Raw genomic sequence first — 21,918 nt, 5'->3', positions numbered from 1 at the left:
TATGACCAATCTTTTTAGAAATAGTTATAATTCTTATTCTTCTATTTATGCCAAAAGATTTTAATAAACTTTTTAGTGATGATCTACAATTGCAAATGTTTGATAAAAATTCTAAAATAATTGTTTAAAGGGGAGCTTAAATATTATCTAACAAAAGACAACAATGTAACAATACCCAATTCTGGACTATTTTGAATAAAAACTGTGTTTAACCTGATCAAATAATTTATCTTGTTGCTCTAAAGTTTGATTGCTTGCCAAATCTGTCCCTTTGCTGGGCAGGTACAGTCCTGTCTACTGCGGGACACCCAGAACCTACCAAAGGGCCTGGAATCAACAACTGCTCTACAAATACCCTATAAGGGAGCATGCAAATCATCAGAGAAGAACCTACTTAAAATATTAAAATTTGCTTTGAATTAAGGGAGTAGGTATAGTAAGACTACCATCTTCTCTCTCTCATATAACAAAATACATATATGTGCTCACACACAGGCACATACAGGTGCACACACAGAGCCTTTGGTGACTAGTGGGTGCAGCACTGAGAAGGAGGAGGAGCCTAGTGTGGACTCAAAGTAACGCATTTATATGAAGAGTAATCAAGGTCCTAGCATTTAAGATTTTACCAAAAAAGATGCATATTGAACAAAACCTCATCTGACAGTTTATCTGCAATAAAATGATAATGATAAAGTATTTTTTTAAAAATCTCATTGGAGATCTAAATTGTAATATGTACATTTTATATGTATATACATAGTTTTAAATAATTTGATGTGTTTCTGTAATAAATTGGCTTTGTTTTTTTTAAAAAGCATAATTATTCTATCTTGGGGACAATATTTTTAAAACTGGTTGACTTTATCTCTAAATATCACTCTTTACATCAATATATGTAATCTGTCATCATATATCTAAAAATTATAGATAAAAATAAAAAATGCTTTGATCACAAACACAATACTCTAAAACTGGGCCAAGTAATCGGTATAATGATGACAATTCCCTTGGTAAAGAAGGTGGAAAGGGAAAAGAATTTTGATGCAGAAAGCTCACTGGTACCTCCACTATTCTGTCTCCGGGTTTCAAGGTTCCATTTTTGCCAGCTGGACTATCTTCAAGGACATGTTTGATGAAAATACCCCTCATCACTTCACCATTGCTCAGGCGACTCCCCATTCCTCGTCCACCAACAATGCTGATACCCAAGGATTTACTTGGTTCTCTCCAGAGTTCAACTCTATAAAAATAAGAATTTAGCTTTCAGAAAAAAACACAGAGCAAAGGCTTTTGATGCTGGATTTGGTAACACCTTCTTGTTATGATACCAAAGGCAGAGATAACAAAGTAAAAAAGAAACAAATTTGTTTTTATCAAAATGAAAAAAATTTGTAAATCTAAGGAAACCATTAATAAAGTAAAAAGACAATTCACAGAAAGAAAATAACGTTTGATAATCACAGATCTAACAAGGAAATATTATCCATTACATTATATAAATTCTAAATTCAGTTACCAAATAAGTGAATTAAAAACTAATCAGTAACTTGAATAGACATTTATCTAAAGAAAATAATGCTCATGGTCCATATATATGAAAAATGCTTAACCTCATTACAAATAGAAATCAATACACAGTAAGGTATTACATACCCATCAGGAGGGCAACTGTTAAAAAATACATAAAATAACAACTATTGATGAGGATGTAGAGAAATCGGAACCCTACATAACATGGGTGGAGATGCAAAATGGTACAGCTACTATGAAAAACACGATGAAGGTTTCTCAAAAATTTAAAAATATAACTACAAAATTTTACTTTGGGGTATATAACTAAAAGAACTCAAAGCAGGGTGTCAAAGTATTATTTTGTACATCTATGTGATAGAAGTATTATTTACCACTGAGCGTGGTGGCACACACTTGTAATCCTTGCACTTGAGAGGCTGAGACAGGATGGTCACGGTTCACAGCCAGCCTCAGGTACTTAGTGAGGCTCTTTACAACTCAATGAGACCCTGTTTCAGAATATAGAATAAAAAATAGGGCTGTAGCTTGAAGGTAGAATGCCCCTGGGTTCCATTCCCAGTACCACACACAAAAAAAAGAAGTATTATTCATCATAGTCAAAAGGTAGAAGCAACCCAAGTGTCCATAAAAATGAATGGACATAAAAAATGGGGTATAATGCAACAGAATATTATTCAGCCTTACAAAGAAAGTCAATTTTATACATTCGAATATGTGTAAAAGTATGAATGTAGTACAGTCAACCTGGACACTCATTGTTGGGAGGGAGGGGAAGGGGAAGCAGTGGTGGGGGAGAGGGCACCGAGCATAGTCTGAATGTAAGCCATCTTTGATATGATCCACATAAAAATAAAAAATAAATATAAAAAGAAAGACAATTTTGAAACACCTTTCAAAATGAATGTTCGAGGATACTATGCTAAGTGAGACAGGTCAGGTGAGTAAAAGAAAGGACAAATGTCCCGTGATTCCACTCATGAAATACCTAGAGTAGCCAAATTAATAGAGACAAAAAAAATAGAATAGTGGCTCCTACGAGATACAGGGAGAGAAGAATGGGAAGCTAATGCTTAATGGGCACAGAGTTTCAATTTTATAAAATGAAACAAACTGTAGATTGTTGGTGGTGATGGTTGTGCAGCAATATAAATGTACTCAATGCCAGAATATACTTAAAAATGGTAAAAATAATAATAACAAATAAGTTTCTGAAACAGAACAGTATACTAGTAGCAAAACAGGATAGTTTAACATACTTTCCTGATTATGTGTTTTGTAGGGTCTGAAATAAATACTATTTATTTATTAGGCTGACTGGTTATAAGTAAACATGGAACTCACACTCCAAGCTGGAGCAGGGACCAATGTAAAAGTACCATTTAGCAGGAACTTTAATATTATAGACATTAAGTAATCAGGAAATTTCAGCTATCACTGAACAGATGGTAGCTTCTAAGCTTAGCAGCCAAATCTAGGGAAAGAACACTCGTGCCCACGCTATGTTAGAAGCTTGCTCTATAGGAGTAGTTTTGGCCAAGGCAGACCTGACCATTAATAGTCAGAGAATAAAGAGCAGGGGCTTACAAAACCCTACAGGACCCAGTCCCTCCACTACGTCCTTAAACTCCCTAACTTGTACTTTGATCTCTGCAGTACAGCTACCACAACAACTCCCACTGTCCCTTAATTCATCAGGCAAGCTTCTGTCTTGGGGTCTTAGCACTTGCTGCTTTCTCTGCCTTGAATGCATTTCCAGACCCACAAAATAAACACATGACTCATAATAACTGCAGATTGCTCTAAGAGTTATGAATGGATTTAAAGTATATATCTTGTGAAAAGACAGGGTTGTAAGAATAAGATGATTTTCAGTGAGGTTTCTGGCTGAGATGAGCCAGCAGCTTAGGGTGTGCAAGACAACATACCAAAGAGGGATGATACCATGCAATATGTTACATGTCTCAAAAAAAGATGCTGATGCTGAACAAGGAGGAGAAGCTGGCATGGCCACACATGCCCTTGACACTGAAATTTGAGATACCCCAGAGGAGAGGAAAGGTGGAAGTAAGGACTCCCATATAATGAAGGTTCCAAAAAGAAAGGCTGGGATTAAAGAACATCATAGACAAAGTGGGAGGAGTGGCAATGAATCAGAGAAATACGGGTGCTAATATACATTATTACTTTGGTCAGTAATTTTTTCATAACTGGATTCTATGATCCTAGAAATTTTACCTGTTTAAAAGGATCTTTTTTATATTTATTTATTTATTGTTTGTTTGTTTGTTGGTTGGTTGGTTGGTTGGTAGTATTGGGGATGGAGCCCAGGGGCATTCTACCTCCAAGATATGTCTCCAGACCAATTTTATTCTTTTATTTTGAAACAGGGTCTCACTAAGTTGCGGATAGCTTCACTAAGTTGCTGAGGCCAGCCATTAACCTGTGATCCTCCTGTTTCAGCCTATCAAGTACTGGTATTACAAGCATGTGCCACCACGCCCAGCTTTGAAAGAATCTTATCATGATCCTGAACAAAGAAAATCTTTGTGAATACACTAGTTAAAAACTTATTCATTTTTTCTCACTCTATAAATTCTGTGAAAGAAAAAACAATGCCCTTTTCTGTTTCTTAAAAATATTTCCTAGAATTAACTGGTAGAGTAGTCTGTGTGTTTAGCCATCGTATGTATATATTTAAGTATACACATATTTGTATTGTATTTACACTTTTAAGAAGTCATAGGAGACTTCCGGGAAGATGGCGACCGAGACAAGCGGGGCTTAAGAGCTCTGCTAACAACCAATCTCTATTACCACAAAATCAGCGCCTTTCATAGCCAGAAAACACCGCCACCAGAGAAACAAAAAAAAATCAACAGCTCCAGAGAGGAGGGGGCCTCATAACAGAGCTCAAAGCCACAGAGGAGATACGCCAGCCTCACGGCCGAGGACGCAGCAGCAGTGCCTTACTGCCAGCGGCTGAGCTCACCGGACGGCTATGGCTACAGATCAACACACGCAACAGCCCACCAGGCTCCAGATAGGAGCGGCGGGCAGCGAGCCGAGGTGAGCCGCTGCGGAAGAGCTTGGACAGCGAGCCGAGATGAGCCGCTGCGGAAGAGCCCGGCGGCATCCAGCAGATTTTTCGGCGCAGAAAGCATCTAAAGCTCCCAGTGGCTGGGCTCAGCACACGCTGCAGGGACTCAGAGCGGAGTTCAAAAACAGAGAAGAAATACGCCAGCTTCACGGCCGAGGGCGTAGCAGCAGTGCCATATTGCCACCAGCGGCAGCGGCAGCAGCAGCGAATACACCGAGTCCACTACAGCTCCATCTACGTATTCAACAACAGTGAGTCAAATTGTGGGCCCAGAGGAGAAATCCCAGTACCGACTCCCAGGGACTTGACCCAGTGGGGGAGTGGCAGTGGCAGAGATATCACACCATAGGAGAACGCGCAACCTGGCACCCCCCATAGTCTAAAGCAACCTCTATTGACTCCCTGGGTCTGAGACTTTGTGATACAACCCAGTAAAGGAGTAGTGGGGACTGAGATACCACAGACTTGAGATCCAGAGCACCTTAAGTGAAGTCACAGTGACCCAAGGGAAGAACCCAGAGAAGGCACAAACTCCCGAAATCATGGGAAAGAGGAATAACAATGGAGCAATGAATGCCCACAACCCCACAACATCAGAACCCGATAAAACAGAAATGCAGATATTTCTAGAAGATCAAGTCAGGAAAATAACTGCAGAAATAATAGAGGTGTTTTGAAAAGAATTCAGAGAGAGCCAAAGAGAGATAAAGGATGCAATTAATGAAGTAAAGGCCTCAAATCAAAGTACAATAACCAATTAGACCACATGGAGAATAGAATCTCGCTCTTAGAAGATGATCATTCCAAAAATGAACGCATAGCTTCTAATCTAGGAAAAAATATCCGACAGCAGGAATCTGACATTGAAGAAATATGGGCCCATTTTAAGAGAGCTAACCTAAGAATAACTGGAATAGAGGAGGGAAAAGAAGGTGAAACCAAAGGGATCAACAATCTCTTCAAGGAAGTAATAGCAGAAAATTTTCCAAACATAGAGCAAGAGGTTGATACACAGGTCCAGGAAACTTACAGAACTCCCTTTAGACAGGATCAGAGAAGAGGATCCCCACGCCACATAATTGTCAAAATGACCAATGTGGAAGCCAAGCAGACAATCTTAAAGGCAACAAAAACAAAGGGCCAAGTGACATTCAGAGGCAAACTAATTAGAATCACTCCAGACTTCCCAAACCAAGTCATGAGAGCCAGAAGGGCTTGGAGTAACATATTCCAAACTCTGAAAGAAAACAACTTCCAGCCAAAAATCTCCTACCCAGCAAAAATTTCTATCAAATTAGATGGAGAAATAAGAAGCTTCCATGACAAACAGAAACTGAAGGAATATATGTCTTCAAAACCAGCACTAGAGAAAATACTCAAAGAGATTAACTACAAAGAAGAAATAGGTACCACACACCAGAACCAGAGAAACAAGATTTTCCATCCAACAGACAAATAAGATTAGTTATCTGTGGAGATTCATTATTTATGTTAGTCTTATACCTATCTCTAAACTGTATTGTTTGCTTTTATTGTTGTTAATTTTTAGGATTTCTAGTTGAAATATTAATATACCTTCAGATACAGCATTGGGAAATATTTTATCCCTTTCTATCAGTAACTTTTAACTCTGTTTACATTGTCTTTGGATATACAATATTTTATTTTTTAGGGAGTTTGTATACCCTTTTGTTGCCTGTGCCATTGAAATCATATCCAAGAAATCACTGCCAATTTCAATGTTGTGAGGTTTTATGACCCAGATTTTCTTCTAAATTTTATAGTATTAAGATTGATATTTAGGTGTTTTATCTATTTTGAGTTAATATTTGTATATGGGATTAAGTAAGGGTCCAAATTTATTCTTTTTCATGTAATAATTATTCTTCAACAATATTTAGTTAAAAGGTTATTATTTCCTCCACCAAATGTTCGTGGAAACCTTGTCAAAAATAACTTGACAATATATGGAAGAATGTATCTCTAGTTCTTTTATTTAACTCCAATGTTTTATATATCTGCCTTTAGAACAGTACTACACTGTTTCAATTATTATAGCTTTATATGGTTTGAAATTAGAAAATATATATCTTCTAGCTTTGTTCTTTTTTGAGATCGTTTTGGGTATCTAGAGTCCATATTACATATTAGGATAGATTTTTTCTGAAAAATAAATATATAAATATATGATAGTTTCACCTAAAAAAATATTCTCTGGTAAGAAAGAAAGCAAAAAGAAATATTAAAATGTAATCTTTAAGTTATCAAAAGCTTGGTATCAGACAAATGAAACTGTTATGTGAGACTATCATTTTTAATTTTGGATAAATTGCTATAATACTAGATGTCAACCACTAAGCCAAGCATGGGAAGGAGGGATGGGGAGGGAATAGGGTGGGGATCGGGTGGGGGCTGACTGGGCGATGTGCACATGTATGTCTACAAAAGTTTTTTGTATCCCACTATGATGTATGAATACAGTGCACCAATAAAAAATTTAAAAAGAAAAAAAAGAAAGGAAAAAAAAAAAAAGAAGTCATAGGAGCTGGTCAAGGTGGTGCACACTTGTAATCCCAGCACTTAGGAAGCTGAGACAGGATCACTGTTTGCAGACAGCCTCAGCTACTCAGTAAGGCCTTCTGCAACTCAATGAGACCTTGTTTCAAAATAAAGAATAAAAAACAGAGCTTGGGTTATAGCTCAGAGGTAAAATGCTCTTGGGCTCCATCCCCAGTAGTGAAGAAAGAAAGAAAGAAAGAAAGAAAGAAAGAAAGAAAGAAAGAAAGAAAGAAAGAAAGGAAGGAAGGAAGGAAGGAAGGAAGAAAGAAAGAAAGAAAGGAAGGAAGGAAGAAAGGAGAAAAAAAGGAATCCATAGGTAGGTCTCCTTAACTCTCAGGGGAAAAAAGTACATAAAACAAAAAATGAAAGAAAATGTCTTCTGGGATTCTTTGTGGTCAGCGTAAATTAGAAAGCATATCTGTGTTTAGAGCCTCACAACTCACAGTTGCTAAACTGTAGAACCAGCCAATAGGTCTATCAACAGATGAACAAATTACAATAACTGGGATATGTATACAATGGAATTTTACTCAGTCATAAGAAAAAACAAAATTATGACATTTCCAGGGAAATGGATGGAAATGGATAACATTATGCTAAACGAGATTAGTCAGTCACAAAAGGTAGGAAATAGGATGTTCTCCCTAATATGTGAAAACTAGGGAGAAAAAGGGTCATAGGTGGAACTCTAGACAAAGGAGGAAAAACCATATATGAGCAAATAAGGAGGCCTAACTTGGGGTGATGGGAGGGGAGAAGAGGCAAATTCCCTTTAATGTACATGATGTACATTCACAAACATCAATCAGTAAGCCAAACATAAGGAGGAAGGAGGGAGGGAATGGGGTGGGAATTGGTGAAGGGCTAAATGAGTGATGTGTACATGTATGTCTCTACCATCTTGTACTCCATTACGATGTATGACAACAATATACCAATAAAAAAAAGAACTTGGAAAAAAGAAAGTGTTCCATAAGATTTCTGGATTAATAAAAAAAACAATAGTAGTAACTATTTATTAAGGATTTATCATGTCTCAACCATATTCTCTGAGTTACAATTAATTTTCCCATCAACCCTACAAAGTAGATACTCTTTATCTAGTTCCATTTTACAAAGAAAGGAAGAATCACAGAGACGCTACAGATTCACATACTCAGAGAGTTTGGTGCAGATAGTAAAGTTTTAAATACACTGCCCAGAACTGTGTGAGATCTTAATGTAGAAGACAATGGAGGGCAACGTTGCCGAAATGACCACAGTGCTGAGGAAACAGACTCATTACCATGCACACAGCATGGTAAGTATCTCTGAGAAAGAAGGACCTATAACAGAAGTACTTTGTAGACCATATTCAGTTCCCAGTTTAAACACAGATCCATCGAATGGACAGAAGAAACAGTTCTTACCGCCTGGGCTGATTCCAGCTGCTGTGTGCTGCGTTTTGAAGCTCGCTCTCCTCTCCTTCTCCTTCTTCTCGCTCTGGTAGCTCTGGAATGTCTCTGATTAAAGAGTTCCACAGTGAGGACTGCATGCCATATCTTTCATATTGTTAAAGTAACAATGCAGAACTGCTTAATATTTTAACCATACCTATTGTATAAATATATAGCATTTTTGTAGCAGAGGGAAAGAAAAATCTAACAAGATCAATAACAAAAAAATTAAGGACCTTACATTACAATCAGTCTATCACTAACTTATTCTGGAGGTATAGCTGAACCCTAAGAGTTTTATGTAGTATGTTTTTAATCTCATGAAATATGGGAGAATAAAGAAAAGGAATGGGAGGAAGGGGATAAATACTGAAAGTTATAAAACTATTCAACAAATATTTTCTAAATTCCTACCACATGCCAAAAACCAAGAAGCACTGTGGGAATGCACATCCATGCTCTCTGCCCTGGTGAAATTTACCAACGTGTATGCCAGGAGTTTAGCATGTCTTACAAAAAATGGACCATTCTGTCCCTTCAGCTTTGGAGGAAAGATAGAAAATGCTTCTGGTCCAGCATCAGCCCATTTAAAGGGCCCTGACATAGAATACCCCTACAAGTAGCAGTTTACAATGTTCCTGTACTAGGTAAATTTTAAATTTTTCTATCAACTCAGATCTTGGAAAAAGTCAAACAAATAACAAAATGTGTTTCTATAAGTAAAATTATATAATAATCATATCAAAAATTCTTCTGTCTTTCCAAATGTTTATTTACATCAATAAATAACATTGTAAAGGCAATAAACAATAGCTAACTTATTTATGTTATATTCTCATGCAGTTGGTAAAAATTCTAATGAAACCCATCTACATATTCCCTTTAAATACAGAAGACTATAAAAAGCCTGATTTAATCAATATCTGCAGTTGATTTTTAGAGAAATTTAAAAATCTAAAGAAATATGTATTTAAATTATAGTCATTCTCCACTAACAGGAATATTAAACTCAAACTACAGAATCTTTACACATTGAGATCATAAGTCATCTAATTCAATATCCATCTTTGCTGGAATGTGTCTAAAGACATCTGCAGATGAATCTTCAGAATCCCCGTGAATAGCTCATTATTTCTTTGACCTTAGTGACAAAATTTTTAAGAAAAGTATTAAGCATTAGAATGAAATGTATCTGCTGTAGGTTGTAATTATTGGTTTTGTGTTTTAATTCTCTTCTTGGGCAAATTGAAAAATAAGGCTCTAAGGATAGGCTTCCTAGAGTCTAAGTGTGATAGTAGGGTAAGACAATGGGGAACAATTCCAAGAAAGAGATTCCAAAACTGATATCAGGGAGCTGACTGATAGTCTAAGTGAAGCCCTCAGATAGAGAATGCGAGACAGAGAGGTGAAAGTGTTAGCACTCTGGAAATACAGCTGGAGGGAATTTGATGGACAAGGTGGTTTGGAAAGCAGAAAGCATGAGAACTTTGGAAAAGCTCCTAAAATATACAGTGACAGCTATGAGATGGCAGGATGTTCTTAGTCACAAGCTGAAGGAGCTACTCAAAAACACTCTTGGGCCTACTGCAATACTGTTGGTCCTGCCTTTTTAGCTATGAGAAGACAAATATCTTGGATGCTCCAATACACAAAATCCAGTCTCTTCAAATTATTTTACAATCTAGAATCCTTTCACTTAATGTGCTGATTACTCTTCATCCATCGTGGAGTGAGGTTCAACAACTTTAGTGTCATGTGCTCCGTAGATGAGAATGGACCAGTTTTCTTCTTTCAATCACTCAGCCAAGAAAGATTTAGATTTCCTTTCCCTGTTTTATGCTGTTGATGACCAAATAAATTTCTATCAAGTAAAATGACTAACTCTTTTCGTATCTGCACAAAGGTGCCAGGTAAAGTAACAGAGTATGCCAGGGACAGTCACACAGTATGCAGCCCTGAGATGTGAGTTAAGGTCCTCTTACCACAAAATCTAAGCACTTAATGTCTGTGCTATGCTGCCATGTATTTTTACTTGGCATGCTACGTGGACTTGTGTGATTCTTCCCTTAGACTCAGTGATTAAGAACAGAGTCTGACTGCTTATGTTCCAAGCTTGGCACTGACATGTCTTGGCGAGGGGACTTGCACACGTTACTTAACCTCTCTCTGTTGCAGATTTCTCTTCTGTAATATGCGGTTCATTTTGTTTTGTTTTAAGCAATCTGATATTAATAGCAAATATATTTTTTCTGCAGTGAAGCAGCCAATCATAGCAAGGGTAGATCAAGACTTTTCTCTTTTCTGTGCTGAAAGGTAAGCCAAGACTTGGAAGTTGCTGTTTCCAATACCTTATGACTGTTTTGAGGCACCAGAACTTAATGGGGTCTAAGATGTTACCTGGTGTTTTCAATATGCCAACTGAAATAGCACTGAAAAGACACTGGAATGATTGCTTTCCTATTTTGACAGGAAGTATTGAGAAACTAATAAACTCATGCCATTAATTTTGAGATGGAAATTCTACAGTGCTGAGCTTTGCACAGAGTAGAGTGAATGCTCCATTTCCCATAAAATCCATGAGGCCCCAAGGACTATAACATTCCTTTCTTTTATTAAACACATAGCATGCCTTTCCCTTCCCTAACACTTTCTGTACACTGCAGTTTTGTGTAATTTGCAGAGGATATAATGATGTAATATCATGACTTCTAGAGGGTGACAGGACATCAAGCTGTTTTGGAATATTTTGACAGCCTTTAAGAAATGGTTGAATTTTGAGAAGACCTCAGAATGCTAGAGAGGCTCCATCCTAACATGCTTGAAGAGAAATTTTGTATTCACTTACCATGCAACTGAAAAAAAAAAAAAAAGGTCCACAACTGAGAGAGAAAAATGGTACATTCTTCATTTGGCAATGCCATTATTTCTTCTCTTGCTTCGAACTGAGTCAGCAGCAGCATCGAGCCCAACTACCGCCTTCCTCAATGGGGAAAACTTCCTTTTATATTAACACACTGAATATCAAGACCCTTTAAAAAGTCAAACATTCTGTTTCAAACTGTAATATACCAAAATATTCAGCCTCAGCTACTTAGTGAGGTCCTTTGCAATTCAGTGAGACCCTGTTTCAAAGTAAAGAATAAAAAAGTAGGGCCAGGGGTGTAACTCGGAGGTAGAATGCCCCTGGGTTCCATCCCCAGTACCGCCAAAAAAAAAAAAAAAAAAAAAAGTTTCTGGGCTGGGCATGTTGCTACATGCTACTAATCCTAGTACTTGGGAGGTTTATACAAGAGGATCACAGGTTCCAGGCCAGATTCAGACACTTATTGAGGTCCTCTGCAACTTAGTGAAACCCTGTTTCCAAATAAAAAATAAAATAAAATAGGACTGGATATATATAGCCCAGAGGTAGAATGCCCCTGGGTTTAGTCCTCAGCAACAAAAATGAATGAGTTAATGAATGAAATAAAAGATGTTTCTGTCTAAGCATAGTGGTGCTGCCTGTAATCCCAGTACTTGGGAAGCTGAGAGAGGAAGAGAGCAGGTTCACAACCAGCCTCAAACCTTAGCAAGACTCTCAGCGAATGGCCAGCCTCTGTTTCAAAATAAAAAATAAAAAGGCTGAAGGTGTAGCTCAGAGGTAGAATGTCCCTGGGTTTAATTCCCAGTAGCAAAAAATAAAAGTTTCATATGTATAGGGTGAATTGCTGAAATTTAATATGTTAATAGTGCTATATTAGGTGGTAAAATTGAAGGTTATTTTCATTCTCTGATTGTAATATTCATATCCATCTATTTCCCAATTTTTTTCATAAGATATAATAATTACTTAGGTAACTGAGAGGACAAAAGGAAAATATGTTTAAAAATCTTGGAAGATGGAAAATTTTCAGTCTTTAACTTTGTTCTTATTTTCCCTGACTTGATTCAAATTCTTTACAATTTGTTGTATCATTCATTCATTGTATTATAATTATGATTTACTTACCTGCCGGTGTATGAAGAAAAAATGTCTAGTGCCATTATTTCCCCAGACTGTTGTCCCAAACTCATTCTGAACTCCTCCAAATGTTCTGCAGGTACATAACTAATTCTGGAACCAAACACAGTTCATGAAAATAAAGTAAAACCCAATTCGCCTTTTTTGGAAAAAACTTCCAAAACATGGAAAAACAACTGTATTTTCCCTTCGTCTCTACTTTTTGACACAACTCATTTAGTGAGCCTACTAAGCAGGTAATCCAAACTTTGAAAGGTGAAAATTATTCCATAAGCAAAAAAGCCTTAAAATTTTAAATGCTGTGATAACCTATGTGTTTTATTTACTAATAATCATATACAGAGGAAAGTAGCATTATTTGTATTTCCAAATGAGTAAGCTGACATCAATTGTTTGAAATTAGGAAGATCCATATATCCTTGGAGGCTGGATATGTAGCACAGTGGAAAAGCACTTGTCTATTAAGCACAAATCACTGAGTTTGGTTAAACACCATGAAATAATTAATAATGATAATAATTGCCAATAATAACATCAGTATTTGTAAAAACATATTTGGATTCCCTAGCAAAAACTTATTATGTGCACTCTATTAAAATGCTGACTATCCCAAATTACTTTAAATGTTCCCACAATATAGTTAACTGCAGACATTAACAAGTGATATAATTATAAAAATAATTATATTAGCTATATTGTTATGAACTTTCAAGTATGAAGTATGAAGTTTGACTTACTTAAGTGTAAAGAAAGATTTACTAACCTGTAGCAATTTCTTTTGTTTCAAAGAAAAGCCTACCACTTACACTTGAAAGGAGATTTACTAATTCAACAAGTATTGACCAAATGCCTGCCTGCTAGGTAGAAGGTATTGGCTCTACTTAACTTTTTCATCTGTAAAAACAACTTGTCTCCAGTGTTACAAAAAACACCAAATAGTAAATTTACCATTACCCTTAATGAGTCAAAAAATGTAAAATACATTGTCAGGAGAGAAGATTTAATGTATTTTATACAAAGTACAATAAAGATAAATACAAACCTAAAATCTTAAAAGATGCTCTCAGAAAACTCTCACTATTTCTGAAGATTTGGAAAAACTCACACAAATAAAACCTTAAGATGAGGCCAGAAAAAAGATGAGGGGATGAAGATAGGACAGAAAATCAAAAAACAATTAGTAGAAAGTATTTAGTTTTTTAACTGTGTGAGAAGGTAAGGATGTTTGTATCTCAAAGTTGAAAATGAGTTTTTGTCTATACTTGTTTAAAGCTATTTTTTGTTTACCAAAGGGTGGGGAGTATTATAAATATAGACCCTGTAACTGTTTTCCTGATTCTCTGGGTAGCAGTGATAAAGATCAGAGAAGGCAGTGTTCCCCATGTACTCGGGGAGACTACCAAGACACGCTTCCCAGGATGCAATGGCATTGCAGAGCCACCGACCCAACACATGCCTACTCACACAGCCACGCCACACTGCCCATCCACCACCCTAGAACAACAAAGCCGAATCACAAACTGCATAAACACATGGAGACGGCTTATCGAGAGTGATATTAAAAATTCTTAAATGTAAACTAACCTTTGGCTATACCTGGAGTAGAAGAAAAAAGAATACCATCAGTGATGCCGAAATGTGATATAGCTATTAATCCAGACTGTGCCCTCACATGCAGACAGGATCATTCCCCTAAATAGGAGCTTGAAAGCTTAGAAGCTGGAAAAAATGACTTTCAAATGAGCTCTCCCAATCATCACTGCAATGTGAAATGTAAGGCTGGCATAGCTCTGTTGGAATTTATAATCTTATATAAATGAAGAGGGAAAGAATGTCAAAGTGTATACGATGAATCTATATCTGGATCTATCCTGCATTGGGACAGTTACAAAAGCACAAAATGTTTTTCACAGACAAGTTGTAACACACAGCCATAATGAGCTTTTGAATTACGGATACTCACACATAAAAGGGGGCTGGATCGTCAGCAGGTGCTGCAGAAAGTCTAGAATGTGAAGCATACGCCGCGGCATCTTTTTACAATGGTGTTAACAAATGTCAATGTCTTATGCTGAATGTGAGATGCATACATATGTAGTTAAAAGTGGGTGCTCCTGGGTTTGTTGTTTTTTCCCCCTTTCCACCTCTCTCATCTACACCTCCCCCAGAAAAGCATCTGCTCTTTACTGATGTCTATAGCAGTGATTATTAACAAGCGTGGAAAAATGTAACTGCAATCAATCTTTTATTCCTTGATCAGGAATTCATCGCACACTTTAGGTTATGGCAGGTGAATTCTGATTCAGCTCAGTAATTATCTGGCAGATGTTATAAGCAGCTGCTGCTAAGCACAAAACCCTGGCTATTATTAGAGAAATATAAGAGCTCCTGGCAAGGTAGAGTGAGAAATGAAACAGAATGCATTTTGGTGAGGCTTCACATCTGGTTTTCCATAGAAAATAATGAAACCTGGAACTTAATCTGGCTGTTCTTGAACTCTCGAAACTCAAATTATCTATCCAGGCATGTGTGAGTGCACAAACACAAAGTTCCTAGCTATCTATCATAAATGGCAGAAAAGAAATCCAGTGTGTTGTCTGTATAAACAACACTTTCCTGAGAGATAACTAATCGATCATGAAGCTGAGCCAGTCTTTTTTAAGTCCCTACAATTTTTTAAGTCTCTACCACTGCCCCCAGATTAAGCTAGATTTAGTAGAAGAAATAAAGAGAAAGTGAAATGGATGGAGCAAAGATTCAGGCAAAGAGTTCAAAGCTTAACTGGAGAGAGGTAGTGTTATAGTTCCATTCAGAATAATGGAACAACTAGACTTTTCTTCTGGGAGGATTACTCACATAGCTTTGGAGGTAATTCTAAACCTTTTGCTTCATGAAAGAAAAGTGACAAAAAGAGAACAGGGCCAAAAACATTTTATGCAAAATTCAGGGAACATGCTGCTTGGCCCTGGTCACTCTACATCGCTATTGTGTTTCATCAGCGAACACATTTTTATTTTCCAAAAAAAAAAAGGATTATGAAATGATCATTTTAATTTCTTTCTATCATTCACTCAGTGAGTGAAGCTTAAACCATCTGAATAAAAGCATTATTAAAACACTGAAGAAACCAATGTGTTTCATGAGTATGCTTCTATGTGCGCACACACATACATACAAGTACACAGGTGAAAGAGATTGGATGATTGGTTGATTTCTAGAGTTGATAATATTGTAGGATTTTTCCTTTATTTAATATAAAACTCTAAATTACATTTTGAATCTGAGATCTTGAAGCAATTGCTTAAGAAATTAGCTCTCTTAAGTATTCCTCAAGGTCATTATAAAATTGCTGTTAATATGAATGGATAATTCTGCTGGATTAGTAGGTGTGTGTGTAAAGGGGATACACAGACACACACACACAGACACACACACAAACATACACACACAGAAAAGAAATAAAAAGGAAAAAGTGAAACCCAAAAAGATGAGGAAAGGAGAAAAGATTTTTGAGTTTCATAATGTACCTCAAAACTCCTCCAGAACTAACTAAATACATGATTTATGTAAAACTGATGTCACAATGATCTTATTTTTCAGACACTTTTTAATTTCTGCAGTACATTAGAAATGAGGGGTAAGTCCAGTATCATGTACCAATTCTGGTAGACAGAGTGACAAAAAATGGGCAGAGAACCTGTAACCATGTACAGAGCCAAACATATATGTCACAGCAATATAAATCAAATGGTCACTTACTAGACCATTTGTATATATATATTGGTGGTGTTACTGGTGTTCCCAGAAACCCTTTTACCTCAGGGCTACACTCCCAGACCTATTTTATATATTTCTTTTTAATTTGGAAAAAGGGTCTCTTAAGCTAGCGCAGCGCAGATGGCTTAGAACCTGCCCGATCCTCCTGTCTCCGCCTCCCAAGCACGGGGATTACAAGTTTGTGCCACCATGCCCGGCTTATTTATTTATATTTTTTGACAGTACTGGGGGTTGAACCCAGGAGAATTCTACCTCTGAGTTACACCCCCAGCCCTGATTTTTATTCTTTATTTTGAAACAGGGTCTCATTAAGTTGCAGAGGGCCTCACTAAGTAGCTGAGATTGGCCACAAACTGCCATCCTCCTGTCTCAGACACCCAAGTACTGGGATTCCAAGTGTGCGCCACCACGCCCAACTCCCCATTTTTATTTTATATCATATCTAATCTACATAAGCTAAAACTCTTACAATAAATAGTCTGTATGAGCATCAATACCATTCAACTTGTAAGAAAAAGGAAGAAGCACTGGACAAACGTGGTGAGCAAAACACTTCAAATTCCTCTGCTTCTGAACAACAGAGGGACTGACATTTGTAATAGTGTTCACTTGAGCTCTCATCATGGCCAGATAATTAAAAATAGTGGCATAATATGATAGTCTGTTCAAACGTAAAATAAAAGTATAAAACTTGCAAAATATGAAAGCCTATTAGTGAACATTCTGCCTAAAAACACCTCTTTTAGGAACAATAGCAGAAATCACTCCTAATGGTTTTTGCTTTTCTGCTTTTTATTGATGGTGGAATGAGAAAAAATTTACAAATATAGTCTTTTTTTTACATAAGTTCCACTAACATGTACTTTGCAAATGAACCAGTGATACATAAGGCCATCAGTAAAATAACATGATTAAAAATGTGTACCATGCTAGCAATAATATATCAATTTAAGGTAAACACATTTTCCCTGAGCTCTTATTTTATGACTTTATTTCTTCTACATTAAATACAAATTTCCATTGATTAATATTAGAGAAACACAGGAGGTATGACAATAAAGTCATGAACTGATTTTTATTATGTTTCAAGAAATGGTTAGTGACTTTGAAACTAAACTATATAAACGTGATGTGCTTTTAGAACATTATGGGGTTATAAAAAATTTTAAGCACTTCTTGACAAAATATCCAACATGTGTTATCATCAGATCATAAAACATTGCTGAATCTCTATGGGTCAGGAGACAGGTCAAGAGAGGTTAGACAGTCACTCTCAGATGTAGTCTTCTTCATGCGTATCACTTGGGTAAAGGATTCATACAAGGCAATGAAGCAGTGTACAATTTTGTATATTGAGGCCAATCTAAATTTCTTTTTACAAACCTACAAAGGCACCCTGCTTTGTGAGAAAAGTCTCATAGCTATTTCTTCTAGGTTTGTTACAGAAATTACTGGAGAACTAAAATTGAAAACACAAAGCAGTGTTGTTTTCAAATTTTAATTATGTTATAGTTTTAATGAAACTATATCTAAAATCAAGAAATATTTTAAAAAGTCAAGTCTGGAGTAATTTGTGTTAACTAACATGTGATAGCTCTTGTTTATCAAGCATATATATTCACTAAAAAAAAAATTCTGAAGTTTCTGATTTTCCCAAACAAACTAGTATCCAAATAATACTTACTTTATGTCAGGCCCAATGAGAGAATGTCTTCTCAACATGGCTCGTGCCTGGGCATTAGTTAAACTGATGGTAGATTCTTCATTAATGGACAAAATGCAGTCCCCAACAGCAATCCGGCCATCTCGACTAATGGCTCCTCCATGAATAATGCTTCGAACAATCATCCCCAAGCCATCTTTATTAGCACTAACTGTCATCCCTATGGGAAAAGAGGAGCATAGAAATGGATTAAATATATGATTTTCAAATTCATTTTAATTTCAATTTAATCATCATTATGGATTCATAGATAAAAATAAGTAGAACATTTTTAGTCAGTAAAAACAAGAGAAAGGAAAAAAAATTCTGACAAAAATTCCTAAGTAAATTTTTAAATGCTTGTGACATCATATGTAGATAAGAAAATTGCTCCACAATGAATACATGAAAGATAAAAGAGATCTACACTGTGAAATGAATGTAATTTAGGCCATCAGATGTCTTTCCCCCTTAAATAGAAAGCTTTATCAGGAAGAATACAATAAAAGTATCAAATCAATTTTACAAGAGTACTTAGTTTCTTATAAGAGAATAAAAACAGGACTGTAAATGGATTTATTTTATAAATTAGGAAATTATCTGCTATTGCCTTATTTTTAGGTCATATGTTCACTCACAATCTATTTAGCAGATGGTTACTATTTGCCAAGTACTATGATGGCTGCCTAATACAAAAAGCACAGCACAGAATTACTAACATCATGAAGCTGGTATTCAAATCCTAATCCCCAGCTTATCACAGCATCTGAATGCATAGTGAGTGGTCTGCTGACCTCAAATAATATGAGCTTAATTCTAATCTAGCCTCATTTTATTTCTGGAATCCAATGAGTTCCCAATTTGGATAATCAATTGCCACCTTGCTATGTCCCCTGGATGTCTCAAAGGAGATGCATGCGACCTTAGAGAGCAAATTTCTAATTTCTCCATCTGTCATGCTTTTTTTTTTTTTTTTGCAGGTCTGGGGATGGAACCCAGGGGCATTTGACCTCCGAGCTACACCTCCTGCACTGCTTTTTATTTTTTATTTTGAAACAGGGTCTCACTGAGTTGCGGAGAGTCTCACTAAGTAGCTGAGGCTGTCCGCCAACTGCGATCCTCCCGTCTCAGCCTCCCAAATGCTGGGATTACAAGTATGCGCCACCACGCCCGGCTACCATACTACTTTCTATTACCCAAAACAGAAATACTAAAATTAATCTTGATTCCTACCACTTTCATCACTTATATGTAATACATCACCAAGACCTGTCATTTCTATCTCCAAAATTTATTTTAAATCCATTTACCTTTCTCTAGTCTCCATATTACAAGCTTACACTTTCATTTACACCCCCTCTTCTTTTTCTTTCTTTTTTTGTTGGTACTATGGACTGAATCTAAGGGATGTCAGTCCTCTCAAGGGTACACCTACCTCTCAAGATACATTCTTTTTATTTGTTTCAAAATAGGGTCTGATACTGGCCTCAAACCTGCGATTCTCCTGTTTCAGCCACTCAAGTACTTGAATTACAGACATATGCCACAACACACAGCTAGCACCTTCTCTTTCCTTTGCTTAGCTTTTTATGACAGCCTCCTAACTGGCCACCTGGATTCCAATATTGTCCCTTTCAATGCACTCTCTTCATAGCAGATATAGAAACCATTCGACAAAGACAGATATCCCTTCAGTGTTTTGGTTACAACCCTTCAATAGTTTCCTGCTGTCCTAATATATAATACACTTGACTGACACGGTCTGTATCAAGATACCCAACATATACCCTTCCTTGTCATAGTCTTTGGCTCTCTGAAGTCCAGACACAGTGGCATTCTTTCTGAAATACATCTAAACTCTCCCTATTTTGGAATCTGCCTGACATCTTCCATCTTTGGCTCTTGTACCACTAACTCCTCATTCTTCAAATCATTTCCTTAAAATGACCTGCTCAGTACACTCTACCTGAATTAATGTTCCTATAATACCCTATATGAACCCTATTCTTTCAAGATATAAAATCTTTAAAATTATGTTTAAAATCCTGCAAAACTAAAGTTCACATAAAATGAAGTGTTAAATTTTTTTCTCTATAAGATTGTATAATTAAACAAGATAAAAAAGACATAAAACTATCAGCATTTTATAAAACTCTCTTTGAAAAGAGTCACAAAATCCTTTTTAGGTTTTTATGTAATTTGAAAGGTAAAGATTGTCTTTCCAAATATTAATACTAATCCAATTAGATATGATAGCTCAAACATTTTTAAGCATAATCTTTATTACATTTTCAGCCCAAAATCCCATTGCCTGGATATGGTCTACTCAAGCTCTTAGTTATTATTTTCCAATAAAAGTAAAGCATTATCAAATATATTTAAAATATTCTGTTAAGATTTATAATAATAATTCTTAAATACATTGCTATTAAGAAGGTACTTTTGGCCGGGCATGGTGGTACATGCTTGTAATCCCAGCATTCAGGAGGCAGAGGCTGGAGAATCGTGATTTGTGGACAGCTTCAGCTACTTAGCAAGACCCTTCACAACTCAGTGAGACCCTGTTTCAAAAAACAAAAAGACTAAAAAAATAAGGCTGGAAGCCAGGCGTGGCAGTGCACGCTTGTAATCCCACCATTCGGGACGGTGAAACCAGAGTATCGCGGTTTGCGGACAACCTCAGCAACTTAGTGAGCAACTCAGTTAAGCCGTTTCAAAACAAAGAATAAAAAATAGGGCAGGGGGTATAGCTCAAAGGTTGAATGCCCCTGAATTCAATCCCCAAATCCACCAAAAAAGAAAAAATAGGGCTGAGGGTATAGCTCAAGGGGTAGAATGCCCCTGGGTTCATTTTGCTGTCCAGTGCCACACACACACAAAAAAGACACCGTTCCTTACCATAAAGTAACAAACTAGTACAGACACCTTTTTATCTCAGGTTTTTTTTTTTTTAATGAACAAAGAAGTTGTCTCTGAAATGTTTTGACAGACACTCTACTTTGCCCTTATCGAGCTAACTTTAAAATCAAGACCCACCAAAAAACTGTACTATGATAAAATAAAAATGTGTGACCACAAAACAAAATTTAGCTCGGTTGTCCATCCTGATAATTGAATATATCATCCTGTTCTCCGTACACCATGTATTCTACAAGAAAGCAAGCCACAGACATGACATGTGTCACCATGACCTTTGGTCGACATGACCTCTGAATTCATTTTTAATAGTATATAGAATTTAAGATTTCATCAATTTTTAAAGAGGCTGTCATGTCACATAAACCACATAAACTAAGAGGCTGACATCAGTTACCTCAGTTATACGTTCACTACATGACAATTCTGAGGGTTCAATAACTTGGAGATACTAACTAGATTTTTACTGTAACTTAGAAGATCTATTTTTTTTTCTTGGAAAAAATTATTGTAAGTAGCCCAAATCATGTACCTGTGGAATTAAAGAACTGTTACAAATGTAAGTCCTACCACTTACAATTAATGTGACCTTGGGCAAATGTCTTAACCTCACATAGGGCCTCAGATTGTCTGCAAAATGAGGATTAGTAATGCTTAATTTTAATGTTCTTTAAAATACTCAAAGAGAAGCATATATGTGAAGTATGTTTCAAGGTTCCTGCTGCTAAGTGTTCAGTAAAGTGTAGATGCAAAACTAAAAAAAAAAAAAAAAAAAAAAAAAAAAAAAAAAAAAAGGAGAGAAAATGCATAGGATATGTTTTAAATGCACCTCTCTCAAACCAAACTATGCTGTTTTCTAAAGACCAAATGTCAATCTTAATTCATTCTCAAGATG

General features: G+C 36.4%; 1 protein-coding gene across 1 annotated transcript in view; it reads right to left on the bottom strand.

The window, feature by feature from the left end:
* MPDZ (multiple PDZ domain crumbs cell polarity complex component) overlaps positions 1-21,918 on the bottom strand; it is a gene marked incomplete at both ends in the record, with an annotated part of 146,460 nt that overhangs the window by 37,820 nt on the left and 86,722 nt on the right. Inside the window, 5 exons of the mRNA XM_080708979.1 lie at positions 1,066-1,243; positions 8,602-8,694; positions 12,617-12,721; positions 14,592-14,633; positions 18,090-18,288. Of these exons, the coding sequence (XP_080565105.1) occupies positions 1,066-1,243; positions 8,602-8,694; positions 12,617-12,721; positions 14,592-14,633; positions 18,090-18,288 (617 nt within the window). The remainder of the gene's footprint in view (positions 1-1,065; positions 1,244-8,601; positions 8,695-12,616; positions 12,722-14,591; positions 14,634-18,089; positions 18,289-21,918) is intronic.

The sequence above is a fragment of the Muscardinus avellanarius genome, assembly GCF_963383645.1.
Source record: "Muscardinus avellanarius genome assembly, chromosome: 13".
Classification (NCBI taxonomy): domain Eukaryota; kingdom Metazoa; phylum Chordata; class Mammalia; order Rodentia; family Gliridae; genus Muscardinus; species Muscardinus avellanarius.
The sequence above is the reverse complement of the archived record's forward strand: the minus strand, read 5'-3'. Positions and strand labels throughout refer to the sequence as shown.